We start from the raw sequence: 17,554 nt of genomic DNA on the forward strand, positions 1-17,554 counted from the left end.
AGGCTTTTAAAACTACCAGTCTCTCCTCTTAAGGCAATCACTCAGTTTGTCACTTAGAGAACAACATGTCATAGTCCACGTATGACTTGTTAGTATAGCAGGGCCCGACCTTAAACATATATACATTTATATAGGGTCCATTCATATCCAGGTCCTTAAAAACAGTGGAATGGCCCTTTACCAAAGAGTCGCGGCGGAAGCTACGAATCCGACGCCAACTTCAGCGTAATTATTCCATCTACACCGGTGTGGTAACAAACATCCAACTTGCTGTATTTTGCTTGTATTTATCTGCAATCACTACTTCCAAATATCAAGTAAAGATAGTTTTTTTTAATTAATAGAACATATTTTAAGTGTTTTATTGAACGGTGTAAAACAGTAAGGAAGTCTCCGCCCATTTTCAGAGGTAAACAAAATATATCGTCGTCATCCAAGTGCTGGAGCTGCCCTTACTGACTGTTTTGGTACTCCGTAGATGGAAATACGCAACATCTCACAATGAATTGTCGTTCGGAGGTTCTGGAGGTAACGGTGGAGGCTCGGCAGGTGGAGGAGGCCATGCTAGCATTATTACACACCATTTTACTGCACCGAAGCACAGGCAAGTTTCACTACAAGAAGGAGGGCACCTACTCCATCGGCACCGTGGGCACACAGGACATCGACTGCGATTTCATTGACTTCACCTTTGTTAGGGTGTCCTCGGAGGAGCTGGACAGGGTGATCAGGAAAGCGGTGTCTGAATTCAAGGTAGTATGTGGCCTCCGGGTGTGATTATCGGCTGTCATTGTGAGGAGGCCTGTAAATGCTACTTATGACCAAGCTGTTTGTGTTTTGCCCACAGGATGCTTTGAGCAGCGATGGCATGGGGCAGATCTCCCTAGAGTTCTACCAGAAGAAGAAATCTCGCTGGCCCTTCTCTGATGAGTGTATTCCCTGGGAGGTGTGGAGCATCAAGGTCAATGTGGTCAACCTGGCAAATGAGCAGGAGAGACAGATCTGCCGGGAGAAAGTGGGCGAAAAGCTGGGGGAGAAGGTGATCAACGTGGTGGAGGTCATAAACCGCCACGAATACCTGCCAAAAATGCCCACCCAGTCTGAAGTAGACAATGTTTTTGACACCAGCCTTAAAGATGTCCAGCCATACCTGTACAAAATCACTTATCAGATCACTGACTCACTGGGCACCTCTGTGAGCACCACCATGAGGAGGCTGATAAAAGACACCTTGGCCCTGTGAGGATCCTCTCAGTAGATCACTATCTAATGGTGTTTGATAACGTTTTGTGGTGTAGAGACATCTCAGTTAGACTGCTGCAGATTTGAAGCAGCATCTGTTATCACTGGTGTTAATGTCAGTTATGACTGTTCATTTTTCAATTATGTATTCTTTATTTTCAAGATTGTTTGCGCTAGAATAGGTATACCACAAAAGACCATACATTGGGTAATATCTGTAAACAGTGTCATTTCAAAATAAATGATCCTCATTGTCTTTCTCATCATACCTTGTCTGTAGACTGAAACCGATAAACAGAGAAAGACAGATTCTATTGCAAATGATAAAAGCTGACTTTGGGAAACAGATTTCCTCATCGATTTAAAAAAAACCAAAAAACAAAAACTTCCTCTGCGTGGATTTTCATGGTGAGTGTGACCTTACATGTGTGCTAGAACAGGATTTCCAGTTTGTGCTTTTTTTTTTTTTTTCCAAATTAAAGCTAACACATCCTAAGTTCACCTCCTGGTTTCCAGTCGGAATGTGTCACGGTGGCCCACAACCTGAGACACATCCTCTGCTGGTTCTGCAGGGTTAACCTGTCAGCCAACAGGAAAAAAACACATGGAATTACTCTGCTTCCACACATACATATTAAACAGATGTCTAAAAATGTTTTCTCAGATAAAATATGCTCACTGGTTTTCATATCAGCTTTAAAGAAGTTGTTTTTTTTTTTCAATGGAAGAGGCAGCAGCCATGGAAAATGGTTAAAGATGTGGAAGTATGAAGAACAGAATCAGAGCTTGATTTTAAAGCACTGAATTGACAGTTATGGACACACTTTTTTTAGATTTTCATTTATATTTCCCAGGTATATTAAAGAGTGATTTACAGATCAAATTTACACACATCAGTGTTGTGTTGTTGAACTGCCGCTTTTTTCTGACATGTTGGATCTATGCTTCCTGAACAAATCCAAACTGATCCTGCTTCATTCTGGTTTTTATTAGTGCTTAGACCTGATAAGTAACTTTGTATCTACCTGCTTGCTGAGATGTTTCTACATGTGGTCTGTGGGGTTAAGTTCCAAAATCTCAATGCTCTGACTTTTCATTCCATCCTATTGACACATTTGCTTTGTGACATTGTGCGCCAACATGCTGGAAATCCATAGATCATCACCAGATTGTTTGTGGATTGTTGGAAGTTGCTTTCCGAGGCTGTTTTCATCTCGTTTAGTCAGTGGAGCGTTCCTGAGCACAGTTGTGAGCAACCTCATTTATTGGAAGAGAAGCAACTCTACACTTGGAGTGTAACAGGATGCTTCACTGTTAGGCTGATACAGGACTCACAGAAGCTCTCAGGTTTTCTTCTCTGGACAAATGCTTTTTATGATGTCCCAGACAATCAGAGGGAGAATTACTAACTGAGCTCAGGTCTTCTGTTGTCCATTCTTTCACTTCCAGCACAAATTCAGTCTGTTCTTGATGTTGGTCCTGGACGGAAGGGTCATCCTTCCTGCCCTTCTTGTCTCAAGGTTGTCTTCCAAGGCCCATCTGATGCCAACATGGAGCAAGCTCTGCACTGGTGGCAACACAGATCTTTAGCACAATATCCTGCAGTTTGCTGGATACTCTTGGATGTTCTGAAGCCAGCTGAGCCTCTCACCTTAAGGTTTCTGATGATCCAGAAATCTACTCTTTCTGGGCCAGTACTCTTAGCAGAAGTTTCCTCAAACATGGGATGCTTCTTTCACAGCTTCATCTCTGCTGATCATGTGACCATAATGAAATAAGGTCAGCTGATCATTTTATACCGAAGGAAAAAAAACGAGGTTTTGGTGTAAAGCTAACACAGCTCTTTAGATGCACATTAGTTTATAGTAATCAGTTAAAAAATGTGGATTGTGACCATAAAAACTGAAGCTACAATGCTGTCACAAGGCAGAGACTGTACATTAGATCTAGAACTGAAGGTAGCAAATTTATTAATGGAAAATAATAAAATACTTCAACAGTAGTTTTCTTTCATAAACTTTGTATTTTTCTGATTTTATACCATTACTTAGACAAAACGGAATGCTTTAACTTAGACATCATAAATAAATCACAGCCTTATTGTTCAGATGAAACATAAATTATCACTAATATGCCTGATGTTTCCTAAAGACTTACTCCTACTTTACAAGACTGAAACTTTCTATTAGGTGAGTAACCAGGAGGGTAAAATCTGACACGGTATATTAAACCATTTAGAATCCCACCACTGATCGCATGTATACTCCACTGTTACTCTTTATTACAGAAGTGTGGCACAAAATAAATGTAGAAAACTAAACAAAACAGTCTCCAAAAGCAACAATTATGCAACCAATGCTGATACAAATATCCATTATTGCAGCGAGAGCACAGGAAAAGTAAAAAGATCAAACCTCTGTTTGCTAACAAAAAAATGGTACAAAATCCAGAATACAAACACTTCCATTTACACAAGTCTAATTATTTCTGTAAAACTTTTTCTCACAAGATATTAAGAGCACTATTAGCAATACAGACGTCCTGCAGAATGTTATTAATCCTTAAAGTCCATTTAGACCTTCCCTAAATGGCAGCAGTCAGAATAAATTATGACAAAGATATAATCCACCAAGCCAAAAGCAGGAATATATACTTGTACAAGAATACAACTGCAAAACCACTGGAATACAATCATAATCATCATTCTTAATAAATCGGATTTACTTTTTGTGGGACACCCCTTTATACATTACCGCCTTAAAATGCCTGAGTAACAAGTCCTGCGAAAGTTATTTGTGCTTTTATGTGAACTAAGATAAGAAAAAGAAGTTGAAAAAAACTGCATAAGGCCATCAAAGCCCTATAAAACCCCTCAGCTTATGGTTGTCTATATGACAGTGGTTCTGCAGGCCTTAATGGACCAGAAACTGAAGGGAGCAGAGAAATAGAACAAATAATATTTCTATAATATTTCTCAGTGAAACAAAACCATGAACTGTATTGAGCACAACATGAACTTGTAGTTGTAATTGGGTACCTGTATATACAGATGCAAAGGTAATGGCAGCCCTAGTAAATATGTGGAAAAAGTCTTTAAAATAAATTTGTGTTGTTTTACAGAAGCAACATAAAGTCACACTGGGAAACGTAGAAAAAAAACCCAGTTTTTTTAGGTGAGCACATTTAAAATAAGTGTTAATGGTACCCCCCTAACAATCCTTTTATAATACATGTAAAATAAATGTACTGAAGCGTTTTTAAATGTAAACATCATACTAGTCAGATTTTCTAAGAACATCTAATAAGCAATCCTTTACTCTCTGTTTCCCGTAGTTTTAATTAAGGACCCTTTCTTTTAGCCACTAGGCTTGCTGGGGACTATGACTGACTTTTTCAGAAGAACACTTGAGGTAGGTCACAGAGAAGTCAGTTTAGGAGATAACCCAGGACAGTCAGAGAGTCCTTTCTCAGTATGCTCCAACCTTGAAAAAAATGTTACAGAAGACTAATTGCTGTCCTAGTATAGTCAACGGGGTTACCAACAACTGCACTGCCTGTGATCTTGGTGAAAACGATTCCTTAACATTGGAAACCTTTCCACTGAATAAATATACTCAGATTAAAAGGCGGGATCTTTCCATGTTTCTCAGTGTGCCTCTGCAATAACATGTGAGGTTATTTTAAGGTTTTCTACAGCTTTAGCTGTGATGCTAATAAAAATGACTAGCATAGCATTTCAGATTTATGTAAACAATAAAACTAGGAGCCAAACACTTGAATGGTGCTTAAAGCAGCAAACTGGTTGGAGTTGTTTTGTAATTATCATCAAGGCAAGGTTTGTAGACTTTTATTTTTATTTTATTCAACCATATGTTTAATATTTGTACAGACCTATCTAATTTATATGTAGAAAAAAAGAACATAATCTAGTGGGCTCATTGTCAAAGTATGTGCTGGGTCATGTGTTATAATACAGGTCTAATCCAGTGAATCCATTAAATGGTGAGAAGGCAGTAACAGACAGTAGGAGTTTTAACTTCTCGTTTTACTCCACCAAACTAAATGATCTGAAGCAGTGGTGTCCACTTCATCCTGTAACAGAGTTAAGCTTTTAAACAAAGTGCATATTGATTATATCGTTGAGGCCACCAATAGTATCTTAAGGGACGCCACTCACACCAAGAAAGAGCCAACATAAATACAAAAGCATTATTTTTTACTTAAAAGCAGCCTGAAAACCTTAAAGCACTTTCCTCCTCACCCTGAAAGAACAAGGTACTTAGCTGTTTCTTCTTCAAGCTGCACGTTTACAACTAAAGTGATACAAGCTGACGTAAAATGGGCAGCAACTCTGTACCTTGTTTTTCACCAAGCACATACCTAAGTAAATACAAACAACTAAAGATGTTGAAAAGATATATTCTTATACACCATTTTCAAAGAAGTAACTGCTTTTTATAATAATCTCGTAGAGGAATCTAGCACTTGATTGCACATTCATGTTCATACCTCTAACAAACATGGCAACTTTGAAATATACAACTGGAGGCGAGCTAATAAGCTTTACATTCAGAGTCTGGTTTTGTATGCTGAGATGTGCTCATTTTAATATAAAGTGTTCAGAAAAAGGCAGCTCTGTCAGCACTACATGTGGCTGTGGCTCTGCTCGTGGCTCCACAGGCTGAAGGCCGTCTTGAAGGTTCTGTGGCAGAGCTTACACATGTACTGCCTCTTAAACGTCAGCGCTGACAGAGACGGCGCGTGGTAGAAGAGCGTGTCCGGGTCGTGGGGGCCGCCTGGATTCTCCATGCTGTTCGATCTGGACAGAGAGCCATGGCCGCTGGGTTCCACTCCGGGCCTGTTTGTCCTGTTCATCGATGAGCTACAAGGCTCTGGGCTGCTCGACTCCTCAGGGATCGTTGCTGCTGCTGGTGCCTGAGGAGATCTGAGCACAGAGGCTTGTGGGGAGCGGCGCTCGGAGTTCTGGGGAGTCAGGGGCGGGGAGGGAGACAGGGGAGGAGCATGCATGTTCATATCTTTGGCTCCGACTTCGCTGGCAGTCGACATGTGGGACTGGAAGTGGCTCCAAAGGCGGAAGTTGGTCCTGAAAGCTTTGTTGCAGATATGGCAGATGAATGGTTTGATGTGGCAAAGAAGCTCCTGATGTCGCTCCAGGTCTTTGCGAGAGCTGAACAGATTGCCACATTTCTCGCACGGCCACACCCCAGGTTCCTCAGGCCCAGCTTTGCCAGCGTCTGAGCTGTCCCTCTCACTCACTGCCTCCTCTAACGGCTCTTCCTTCACCACCAGTTTGCCATGGTGGCCCATGCTCAGGTCCTCAGGCACATAGGACGAGGAGTCCTCTGAGTCGTACATGGGTGGACCTGATGAGTCACTGTAACTGATGTTCTCTGGAAAGTTCCTGGGGCCTGAAGGCTCATCGCTGTAAGGGTCCTCTCTGAGTACGTCCGGCGCCTCTTTATTGTCCTCTGATTGCTTCAGGTGAATCTGGTTTTTACCAGTCATCATGTTCTGGTTGTGGACTTCCACCTGGTGGCGCCATATGCTGAAGGAAGATTTGAAGGTACGCATGCACTCTAGGCATGTCAGTTTCTTGTACCTACAGTGGGCCTCGTGGTCCTTTTTAACAACCGGGCTTGAGAAGCGGAGGCCGCAGTAAGGGCACACAGTAGCGTGTCGACAGCCTCTCTCGTGGTCGCCCTGTTCTATAAGTGATGACAGCTCAACATTACAAAGCCTGCAGGAGTAAACACCAGCGTTGGTGCTGTTCTGTTGAAGGATCTCATCCTGTTCCGGATAGAGGACGCTCTCACTCCCTGCGTCCTGGTCGACCTTTTCAGCAGGATGTGTCCTTAGATGCTGCCTGTACTGGGACTGGAACAAAAACACTTTGCCACAGTAGGGACACACAAAGCTGGACCTTGATCTCTTTTTGGCAAGCGAAGGAGACTGCAAACCTTGTTTATTTCTCTTCAGCTTCCAGAGCAAAGCTTTCTTTATTTCTCTCTCTCTCACAATATCTATCAGCTTCCTCTGGAACTTCTCATCCAGCACAGACGAGCTAGAGGATGAAGCTGGGTTTTGAACAACCCCATGCTGGGTTTGGCAGTGAGTCCACACTTTGAAGTTAGTGTGAAAGCGCTTGTGGCAGATGTCACAAGCGTACGGCTTCTGTGGGTTGTGATACATATTGACGTGACGGTGCAGTCCAGCACTGGAGCGGAAAACCTTTAGGCAGTTCCAGCATTTAAAAATCTTATTCTGAGATGGTTCCCCGTTGTTCTCACCGGGGTCGTTGTTTGCATGCTGAGGCTCAATCTGTGACATGTCTGTCTCTTGTGAAGCAACATGTTCTTTGAATACTTTGCTTTTTTTAAATGGGTACCTTCTGTTGTCAGGCCGGTCCCTCCTCTTCCCTGGAAGACTATAATCTGTTCTGGTGCCCTGGTTGTAATTTGTTTGGAAATCTTTGAGATTAACTGGCAGAGCATCTCCAACCGTGATCCGAACAATGTCCATGGGATCAGCGAGGGGACTGCTAGGCTCAGCTTTCACACTGACATCGCCTTCTACCTGAGTTTCTTTATCATACCTGTTGAGATGCTTGGACCTTAATACCAAAGGGGACGCTTTAGTGGAGTTGCCGTTGTGGGTGAATGCTTCAGCTCCTGATGCCTTTAAGGCCATTTTGACAACTGATTGTTCTTGGCTTTGGAGATCTTTGAGTTCCAGCGTTGGGGAGAAAACTGGAACAGGGCTGTCCATGGACAGTGATCTCCGGAGAAGGCTTTTTATGAGTGGGCCGCTCCGGTCAGTAGCTTGGCTCAGCTTCCTGGCCTGACCCTGGAAGGGAACATTATTATGATAGCGGTGGTCAACCTCTTCGTTCTCCTCTTTGGTGTCCTGGTCAGAACCAGACTGCACCCTGATGGGCTGCACGTCAACGTCACTGAAAGACACTGATGATGTCAGCTGAGGCCTGACTGAGGTGATGTGTGATGAGTTTCCTTTCAGTATGGGGGAATATGGATAGTTGGACTTCCTCTCAGGGGGTTCGTTCTGCTCTGAGGTTTTCCAACTGGACTCAGAGTTTTTGACTGACTCGTGTGAGTCGTGTTCGGATGAAACCCGAGCCACCATTCGAGGAGAATATTGAGATGGAGATCTCTCTGATGATTTTCCCTGATAATTTGAGTGAGAGGGGTGGGCTGTGTTGTTCTGGACCCGACACACAATAACACTCCTTGTCTGGACATCATTCTCATCCTCCTCTGAGTACGACAGGCGTTTTCTGGATACGCAGTAGGATGCATGAGGCCTGGTCGACACGATGTTTGTGAGAAAAGGGATCCCGAGGCTGTAGCCCAGCTCCTGAATGGCCGCTAGGCTGCTTTTGTCGACAAAGAGCGAGGAGGAGTAGATGTAATTCAAAACTATCTCGAAGGCGTCGGGTTCGCAGAAGTCCAGGTTCACAACTCTCAGCGAGTCTCCATCCGTCCGTGTAAAAAGAGACTGGAAATACTCGCTACTGGCAGCAAGAACGCTTTTATGGGCCCGGTACCTCTGGTCTGCCACAACTAGAACCACGTCACACATCTGGCCCTGCAGCCGCTGCTCATTGAGGAGCCCCAGGACTGAGAGGGCATGGGAGGGGTTACTGTAATTCACAAGGCTCTCCATGGCTGAAAGAGAAAAGACAGAGAGTCAATGTCTTATTGCAGGAACACAAATACAGAAGTATAGACATTAATATGCTTCATCATTGGGCTTTTAAGAAAGATCTGCAAAAAGCAGAACTTGCAGCCAAAAAACAAACTAAATAAAAGATTATGACTGACTGGAAGAGAAAACTAGAAAAAAATAGAAGAAACAGAAAAAACATAATTTTTCATTTCTGTCTGTTCAGTTCAATATGATGTTAGTTAGATGAAGTCAGGGGCTTAATGGTAATCTGCTGTATTCTTTCCAAAACCAGTTCTGATGTGGGTTTGGGAGAACTGTCCTTTTGGAACACCCAGTTATGTCCAAGTTTCAACCATCTTGCTGTTGGTTTGAGTTGAAATTGAAAACTTTGAAGTTAGCCCTTCTCATTCAGTATTCCATCCAACAGTAGGACTGGCAGTTAAAAGCCTTGACGTTTCCAACCATTCCTCTCCTCATTGTGGTCACATGGCTCAAACTTTGCCTTCTCTGATTGTAGAACTTAAACAAGCCAGTTGAAATGAGCTTTAATAAAATGGACTGGTCAAATATGCAACCAGAATTACCACAGGACCCCGTTGGAGCTACAGAGAGTATCTGGCTTAAATCAAGCATCAGTGTGTGTGTATGTATCTGTTTGAGCTTGTATGTATATTTTCTGTGAGGATTAGAGGAAATCCATGATAAATTCAAAATAATCGTGGGCCAAATTCTTGCTTTTAAAACTCATTGAAGTTGTATTTTGCCATTTTCTAATTGTTCAATTGACTGACATGGAAATTTGCAGCTATTTTAATATTGAAAATATGAATTAATTTTGTCATCTCTGACAGGAAGCCAGGACATGTTGGCTTGTCCACAGCTAAGGCTAACACTGATTTAAACAAAAATAGATGTTTATAAAAATATATATTAATGTGCCTGCAGTATAATCTGGAGACATTTTACTGGCTTTTGGCTGATCTGCAGAGAGCTGAACCTTTATATTTTAATAACATGGTGAAACAAGTCATAGCCAGGTACAAGCACTTGTAATTATGGACCATTACACCATTTTAGCAGCCCGAGTGTAGGGAAAGCTGCTTTGTCAAGTTACTGTCAGACACCAGCCAATACAGGAAGTATAAAAAAATCCCATAAATGAAAGGTTTTCTACGACACCAATCTGTGCAGACAATCATCTCCAATCATATAATAATAAAAAACATTTATACCAGACCAAAGTTTGGAGCTCTGAGGCAACACTGCAAAAAGCAGCCGGAAGTTCCGTCACATACAGGAGAGGATTTCAGAGGTTATGCATAACTTTTTTAAAATGAATGAGGTAAAGAATTAATAATGAAATATAATGTTTCATATTCAAGGGTTCATTTAATATTGTTATAACCTAATTTTATTACCTGGTAAAGCCCTGACAGGTTTTTATTGGCTTGATGGTGCAAAACACCATCACATATAGAACCAAATCTGAAAGTCCTTAAAACAAAAAAAAAGATAATAATACTAATTATCACAGCACATGACATGCCTAATACCCCGTTGTCAGTCTAAAAACAGAGTAGACCAAACATTGTTATTTTAAATGAATCTATCTAAGGAAAAGCGAAGGCTTGAGAGGCTCAGGTGTGGCATATAAAACGACATGCCCGGTAACTGGTATCAAGGTTTAATAAGATTTTAAAAGGTTACAGCTTCAAAATCCCAAAAATATCCATTGTATCATTCCTACAATTTATGATTAAAGGGTAAAAAAGCGCTGCTCCTCCCATACTTGTAGCTGCACGCTGCCAAGTCAGCGGGCTTCAAGCAGACTGGAACACATTCTCCTCAGAACGGAGCCACAATTGTCCAGTCGTGAAAAACATGGAAAGTTATCATACTGTGAGAATCTCATAGCAAGTTCAGGAGAGGTTCTGCATGGGTTTAGTCCTGCAACTGAGTCAGGGTTGTGGGAGGTCTTGTCAAAAAAAAAAAACAAAGAAATAAAATGAACGTGTGAAAACAAACACACTGTCAACACAGTAAAAGCAAACCTGGATTTAACACATGCTTACAAACCCAAAACAACATCATGACGTTATGAATCCATCTGCCATGCATCCAGACCTGAACATAATCGAAGCACTGCGTGTTTCTTTCTCCTTAGAAGTTAACAAAAGCTGGTCAACATCTAAATAACGTCTGAGTAGAATCTAAGAAGACAGCAGATCAATTTATGAATAAACCAAAATCATTTGTAAAGAATAGAGCTTAAACAATCTGTTAACTAGATCATTTGGACTGCTATTTGTTCTTCCAAATCAGTATTTAAATTTTGTATATTTTTAAAATACAAGGTGTTTTAATCTGTGTACATTATGCTGTATACTCTGCAATATTATAGGTAAATGTTACAGGAATAAAATGATTTGTTAAGGACCTTTCTGCAATCTAATCTAACCTACACCCCCCCCCCCCCCACCCCCGGTATATCAAGAAGGATCCTAAAGAAGGATCCTCGCTGCATCACTATACGACATGCAACCTCTGCATGCTACATTGTTTGCAAGATGACCACAGTTGGGCAGTATAGAGCAAACTTACATGCAGTGACATTTGCCTAATCATAGAGTTTGCAGCATTGCCTGCATATATTATCATCATCATTAATTTGACCAGTAATAAAATCCCCAAAGTATTTCACCTTTAATAACCTCAAGAACATTATTAGACAGTTTAAACCCCGGAACATTTAGCCTTCCACCCTGCTTGGTTCTACATACCAAAATAGTACTTTAAACAACATTGTACTTTATATCATATTGCACACCATGTTCAGAACATACTGCATATTAAGGAGCTGCTGTTGCAGGCTCTTAGCTGCATGGACAAATAATCTACGTATACATTAAATAAAACTGGAGACAAAATTACACCCCGGCTAAATGGGGCAGAAATGCTGTTTCCCCATTTACCTGCATCTTCTGCTGAGCGTACCAGTGAGATAGAATCCTCACAATATACCCAGGAACTCCCTGTTGCTTAAATTTGCCTAAATGTTTTCTGAGGTTCACTTAATCAAAAGCTTTAGAAGCGTCAATAAAACACATGAGCACAAATAACAAAATTTGGCCATATTCAATTTCACTGCTTCTTTAAGAGCATTTATACACGTCAGTACCATACTTTGGTTTAAGCCAAACTAATCATCCAGGGAAGAGATATACACACTTACTTTATCAATAACTAGGATGAGCAAAATACTCAATATTGAGTCTGGTAGTATGCCTTGGATCCATAAAACCAGTGAAAAGGAGCGCTAGAAGCCTTAAACTAGCCTTTTCTAAATTATCTCCAGTAATGTGATGCAAACCACAAGCTTTATTATCAGAACATTTATGAATGGCTTCGTATACTTTGCATATTATACTTATATGTTTACTGCCCATGTCAGAATCATTCACATATGGTTCACCTCCAGTTGGGCAATGTACTGTAATGTTGTCTCCACAATACTGCAATGTTTTCTGCCCCAGAAACACATTGAACAGTACATGCTAGAGATGGTTTAAAGAAGTCTCTCCTTTTTCCAAAAATCGGTGACATTATTACACAGCCTTTTCCTGGCCATATCTGCCCTGCTAACTTGCTCCTTTTTAGATCTAAAACGAACAGCATACTTATATCTGGCATTCGCCTGCTTTTTCTGGTCAACCTCTGGGTCTTGCTTAGGTCTTCCAGCCATGGTCCAAGGTATAGAAGCTACACCAGCTTCATCCTTGTTATTTTTTTGTGGCGCTCCGACTGTCGTTTATTTTGAAAGTTTTAAACGGAAAGCAATTTTCCTTCTGTTTTGCACATTGACACTTTCTATATTTGTTAATGGGGAAAAAGCCCCATTCATTCAGTAAAAACCAGACAACACTTTTGTTTGATTCTGTCTCTAAACTTGCAGGAAATGTTCGGAGGAAAACACTAAATGCTGCCGTGGCAGTTTTTTTTTTTAAAGGGGAAGCTAAGTGAGGCTGTCGGTATCAGAGCGCTCAGAAGACGTGGTTTAGTTTCTCTTGAGAGAACTTCTTTGACAGGACTGTCTGGTTCAGTTTAGCACTCGCTCGCTGTGTGACCGGGGACACGGTGTGACACAACAGCGGAGCTCCCACGGCTCGGCTCCCAGCAGCTCCGTCACACCGGGGTGAGCGGAAAAGTTGAGCGCGTTTGTCTGGACGCCGCTGTTAATCCCAGAAAACGGCTTGCTGGAGTCAATTAGACCCGTTATGTTCAATAGAAGTACCATTTTTCTCCTTTAGCCGCTCAAAAGGAGGGAAAACACACACCTGCCCGTCCTGACACAGCGCAGTCTGCCACACAGGCTGTAGCTGCGCGGGTTTTACAGCAGCTCAATCCCCCCTTTTAGAGTTACGTCAGCGCGGAAAAGGAAAGAGCTGCTCCTCAACAGCACTCTACCAAGTCTGTCTGAGGCTCCCCGCTCGTTCTGCCCAGCGAGAAATATTCGAGTCTGTCCCCACTTACCCATCCCGTCGTGAAAACGGTCTCGCCTCCACACAGCCAGGACTTTATTCACTGTTGTGTAGCTTTCAGCCTGCTGGTCGTGATTCCATCCATCTTGAATTTGACGTCATCCCACACCAGGGATGAGGTCATCGCAAAGACCGCTCGTCACGTGCGCTGCGCGCTGATAGGGTGATTTTGTGACAGGAGGCGGGTTGTACAGAGGACCTCGCAGTGGGGCGAATTTAAAGAGATATTTCATGGATTTTGTTCTGACGTTTAAGTTATTGGTTGTTTTTAAACCTTTATTTGATGTCAACCTGGAGGCTGATAGACGTTAAACCTAACTGACTGGCGACCTAACTTGCATATTGCTGAAATGTATTGCATCATCTTTGTTGACATACTTTGCTAGTTTGAGGGGTTTATAATGGTTTCATTAAACCTAGCAAATTTGGGCAATTTTTTGCCTGAAAATATTATTTTCACAAAAGTAATGTGACTTCTCAGAAGATAATTTAGTTTCAATCCATTATCTTAACTGAACAAATCTGTCAGAGGGAGAAATGTAAGAAATAAAAAAACAGAATAACCTAGTTTCATAAATGTGCAAACCCTTAAACTACTAATTTGTTTGTGGACATTTTGCATTAATTTTAGCCGCCAGCCGTCTTGAGTTCACACATGCCATCAGTTCTATTGAATCTGATAAACCTGAAACAAAGTTCAAAATGCTGTACAATTTTCTTGCTGTTTGCAGAAACTGGGCTTTTATCAAAGTGGATGAAATTCAGCACAAAATCTTAGCACTCTATACAGGGGTACATCTATTAGAATTACGTGAAAAGTTATTTATTTTTTGTCATTCTTTTCAGAATTTGAACCTTATATAGATTCATTACACATAAATTCTTTTAATTTTGGTGATTAAGGCGTACAGATAATGAAAACCAAATAATCTGTGTTAGAATACAGTGAAAAAAGTAAATATTGTTAAGCTCATGAGGTCACACCCTAATCAGCTAATTAACTCAAAACACCTGGAGAGGTTTCCTGATCCTCTAAATGGTCTCAGTCTGGGTCAGTAGGCTACACAGTCATGGGAAGACGATCACTGAAACCCTCCACAAGGAGGATAAGCTACAAAAGGTCATTGCTAAAGAAGCTGGTTGTGAAATGAAAAACATATGGCACCATCCACAGGAGTAACCACAGTCTTGAGTGGATTATCAAGCAAAATCCATTCAGTTCATTTGAGTTTATTTTTTTATTCACAACAAATGCAAGGCACTTTACAAAAACGTCACTTCGATTCGATCAAGAATGGACTGAGGCTGCAGTCAGCGCATCAAGATCCACTACACACAGATGAATCCTACACATGGGTTACAAGCGTCTTACCTGGGCTAAGGAGAAAAAGAACTGGACTGTTGCTCAATAGTCCAAAGTCCGCTTTTCTCATGAAAGTAAAGTTTGCATTTCATTTTGAAACCAATGTCACAGAGTCTAGACAGAATCCACATTGCTTGAAGTCCAGTATGTAGTTTCCAAAATCAGTGATGTTTTGTGGTGCCATGTCATCTTCTGGTGTTGGTCCACTGGGTTTTCTGAAGTCCACAGTCAGTGCAGCCATCTACCAGGACATTTTAGAGTGCTTCATGCTTCCTTCTGCTAAGAAGCTTTTTGGAGATGCTGATTTCATTTTCCAGTAGGACTTGGTACTGACCCACACTGCCAAAGGTACCAAAAGCTGGTTTAATGACCATGGTGTTACTAGGCTTGATTGGCCAGCAAACTGGCTGGACCTGAACCCCAAAGAGAATCTATGGAGTACTGTCAAGATGAAGATGAGAGACACCAGACCCAACAATGAAGATGACCTGAAGGCTGGTATCAAAGCAACCTGGGCTTCCATTACACCTCAGCAGAACCACAGGCTGATCTCCTCCTTGCTACGCTGCATTGATGCAGTTATTCATGCTAAAGGAGCCTAACCAAGGATTGAGTGCATAGAAACCTTTCCCCTAAAAATATAATTTTTATTGAGATTATGTAATATTTTAATTTTCCGAGACACTTATTTATGGGTTTTCATTCTCTGAAAGCCATAACCATCAAATCAAATAATCATAACCTTATGTGTAATGAATCTAATATATGACTATTACTTTCTGAAATGAAAGAGTGTTTTTTTACTTTTTCACAATATTCAAATTTTTTTAGCTGTACATGTATATAAGACATTTTATATACAGTACAGACCAAAAGTTTGGACACACCTTCTCATTCAAAGAGTTGTCTTTATTTTCATGACTATGAATATTATAGCTTCACACTGAAGGCATCAAAACTATGAATTAACACATGTGGAATTATATACTGAACAAAAAAGTGTGAAACAACTGAAAATATGTCTTATATTCTAGGTTCTTCAAAGTAGCCACCTTTTGCTTTGATTACTGCTCTGCACACTATTGGCATTCTGTTGATGAGCTTCAAGAGGTAGTCACCTGAAATGGTTTTCACTTCCCAGGTGTGCCCTGTCAGGTTTAATAAGTGGGATTTCAAGCCTTATAAATGGGGTTGGGACCATCAGTTGTGTTGTGCAGGAAGTGAATACAGTACACAGCTGATAGTCCTACTGAATAGACTGTTAGAATTTGTATTATGGCAAGAAAAAAGCAGCTAAGTAAAGAAAAACGAGTGGCCATCATTACTTTAAGAAATTAAGGTCAGTCAGTCCGAACAATTGGGAAAACTTTGAAAGTGTCCCCAAGTGCAGTCGCAAAAACCATAACTGGCTCACATGGCCGATAAGTTAATCCGGGTCACCAGCCTCAGAAATGGCAGGTTAACAGCAGCTCAGATTAGAGAACAGGTCAATGCCACACAGAGTTCTAGCAGCAGACACATATCTGGAACAACTGTTAAGAGGAGACTGTGTGAATCAGGCCTTCATGGTAAAACAGCTGCTAGGAAACCACTGCTGAGGACAGGCAACAAGCCGAAGAGACTTGTTTGGGCTAAAGAACACAAGGAATGGACATTAGACCTGTGGAAATCTGTGCTTTGGTCTGATGAGTCCAAGTTTGAGATCTTTGGTTCCAACCATCGTGTCTTTGTGTGGCGCAGAAGAGTTGAATGGATGGACTCTACATGCCTGGTTCCCACCGTGAAGCATGGAGGAGGAGGTGTGATGGTGTGGGGGTGCTTTGCTGGTGACACTGTTGGGGATTTATTCAAAATTGAAGGCATACTGAACCAGCATGGCTACCACAGCATCTTGCAGCGGCATGCTATTCCATCCGGTTTGCGTTTAGTTGGACCATCATTTATTTTTCAACAGGACAATGACCCCAAACACACCTCCAGGCTGTGTAAGGGCTATTTGACCAAGAAGGAGAGTGATGGGGTGCTGCGCCAGATGACCTGGCCTCCACAGTCACCGGACTTGAACCCAATCGAGATGGTTTGGGGTGAACTAGACTGCAGAGTGAAGGCAAAAGGGCCAACAAGTGCTAAGCATCTCTGGGAACTCCTTCAAGACTGTTGGAAAACCATTTCAGGTGACTACCTCTTGAAGCTCATCAACAGAATGCCAAGAGTGTGCGGAGCAGTAATCAAAGCAAAAGGTGGCTACTTTGAAGAACCTAGAATATAAGACATATTTTCAGTTATTTCACACTTTTTTGTTCAGTATATAATTCCACATGTGTTAATTCATAGTTTTGATGCCTTCAGTGTGAAGCTACAATATTCATAGTCATGAAAATAAAGACAACTCTTTGAATGAGAAGGTGTGTCCAAACCTTTGGTCTGTACTGTATACCTTATATGTGAACAAAAGTTGCGAAAGGATTTATCATGGCCTAATTATTTACACCACTAGCATTACAACAGGGGTGTGAAACTTTTGGGAGTCATTGTATAATGTTCATGCAACGACATGTCTGCTAACCCCAAAGAAACTAATTAGGTCTGTAAATAAAAAGCAGCCAGGTTATTATAGTACAGCACTATGGTTATGTAAGTATTTATATCCAGTGGGGACTTGTTGCCAGTCTTGCAGGCCTCTTCCTGGAAAGCTGATTATGCTACA

General features: G+C 41.4%; 2 protein-coding genes across 3 annotated transcripts; one reads left to right on the plus strand and one right to left on the minus strand.

Annotated features, from left to right (window-relative positions):
* Positions 1–100: 100 nt before the first annotated feature.
* atg101 (autophagy related 101) lies at positions 101–1,508 on the plus strand. 2 transcript variants are annotated; one of them, XM_047379773.1, is made up of 3 exons: positions 101–246; positions 479–753; positions 848–1,508. In XM_047379773.1, exons 2-3 carry the CDS (start codon positions 502–504, stop codon positions 1,241–1,243), a joined length of 648 nt encoding a protein of 215 aa, XP_047235729.1. In that variant the 5' UTR covers positions 101–246; positions 479–501; the 3' UTR covers positions 1,244–1,508. The 2 variants fall into 2 exon arrangements, with proteins under 2 accessions (XP_047235729.1, XP_047235728.1); XM_047379772.1 differs by having other exon boundaries at positions 232–409.
* Positions 1,509–3,501: 1,993 nt separating this feature from the next.
* Positions 3,502–13,614, minus strand: zbtb21 (zinc finger and BTB domain containing 21). The gene is made up of 2 exons (XM_047379767.1): positions 13,477–13,614; positions 3,502–8,945 (listed from the first exon to the last, which is right to left on the minus strand). The coding sequence occupies exons 1-2, from the start codon at positions 13,478–13,480 to the stop codon at positions 5,887–5,889; spliced, it is 3,063 nt and encodes a 1,020-aa protein (XP_047235723.1). The 5' UTR covers positions 13,481–13,614; the 3' UTR covers positions 3,502–5,886.
* Positions 13,615–17,554: the final 3,940 nt, after the last annotated feature.

Source organism: Girardinichthys multiradiatus, chromosome 11, assembly GCF_021462225.1.
Source record: "Girardinichthys multiradiatus isolate DD_20200921_A chromosome 11, DD_fGirMul_XY1, whole genome shotgun sequence".
In the NCBI taxonomy this organism is placed as follows: domain Eukaryota; kingdom Metazoa; phylum Chordata; class Actinopteri; order Cyprinodontiformes; family Goodeidae; genus Girardinichthys; species Girardinichthys multiradiatus.

Coding starts and splice junctions, on each gene's coding strand:
- atg101 (XM_047379773.1), top strand. CDS start 502: ATGAATTGTCGTTCGGAGGTTCTGGAGGTAACGGTGGAGGCTCGGCAG. Junction 754..847: donor AAGCGGTGTCTGAATTCAAG/GTAGTATGTGGC, acceptor TTTTGCCCACAG/GATGCTTTGAGCAGCGATGG.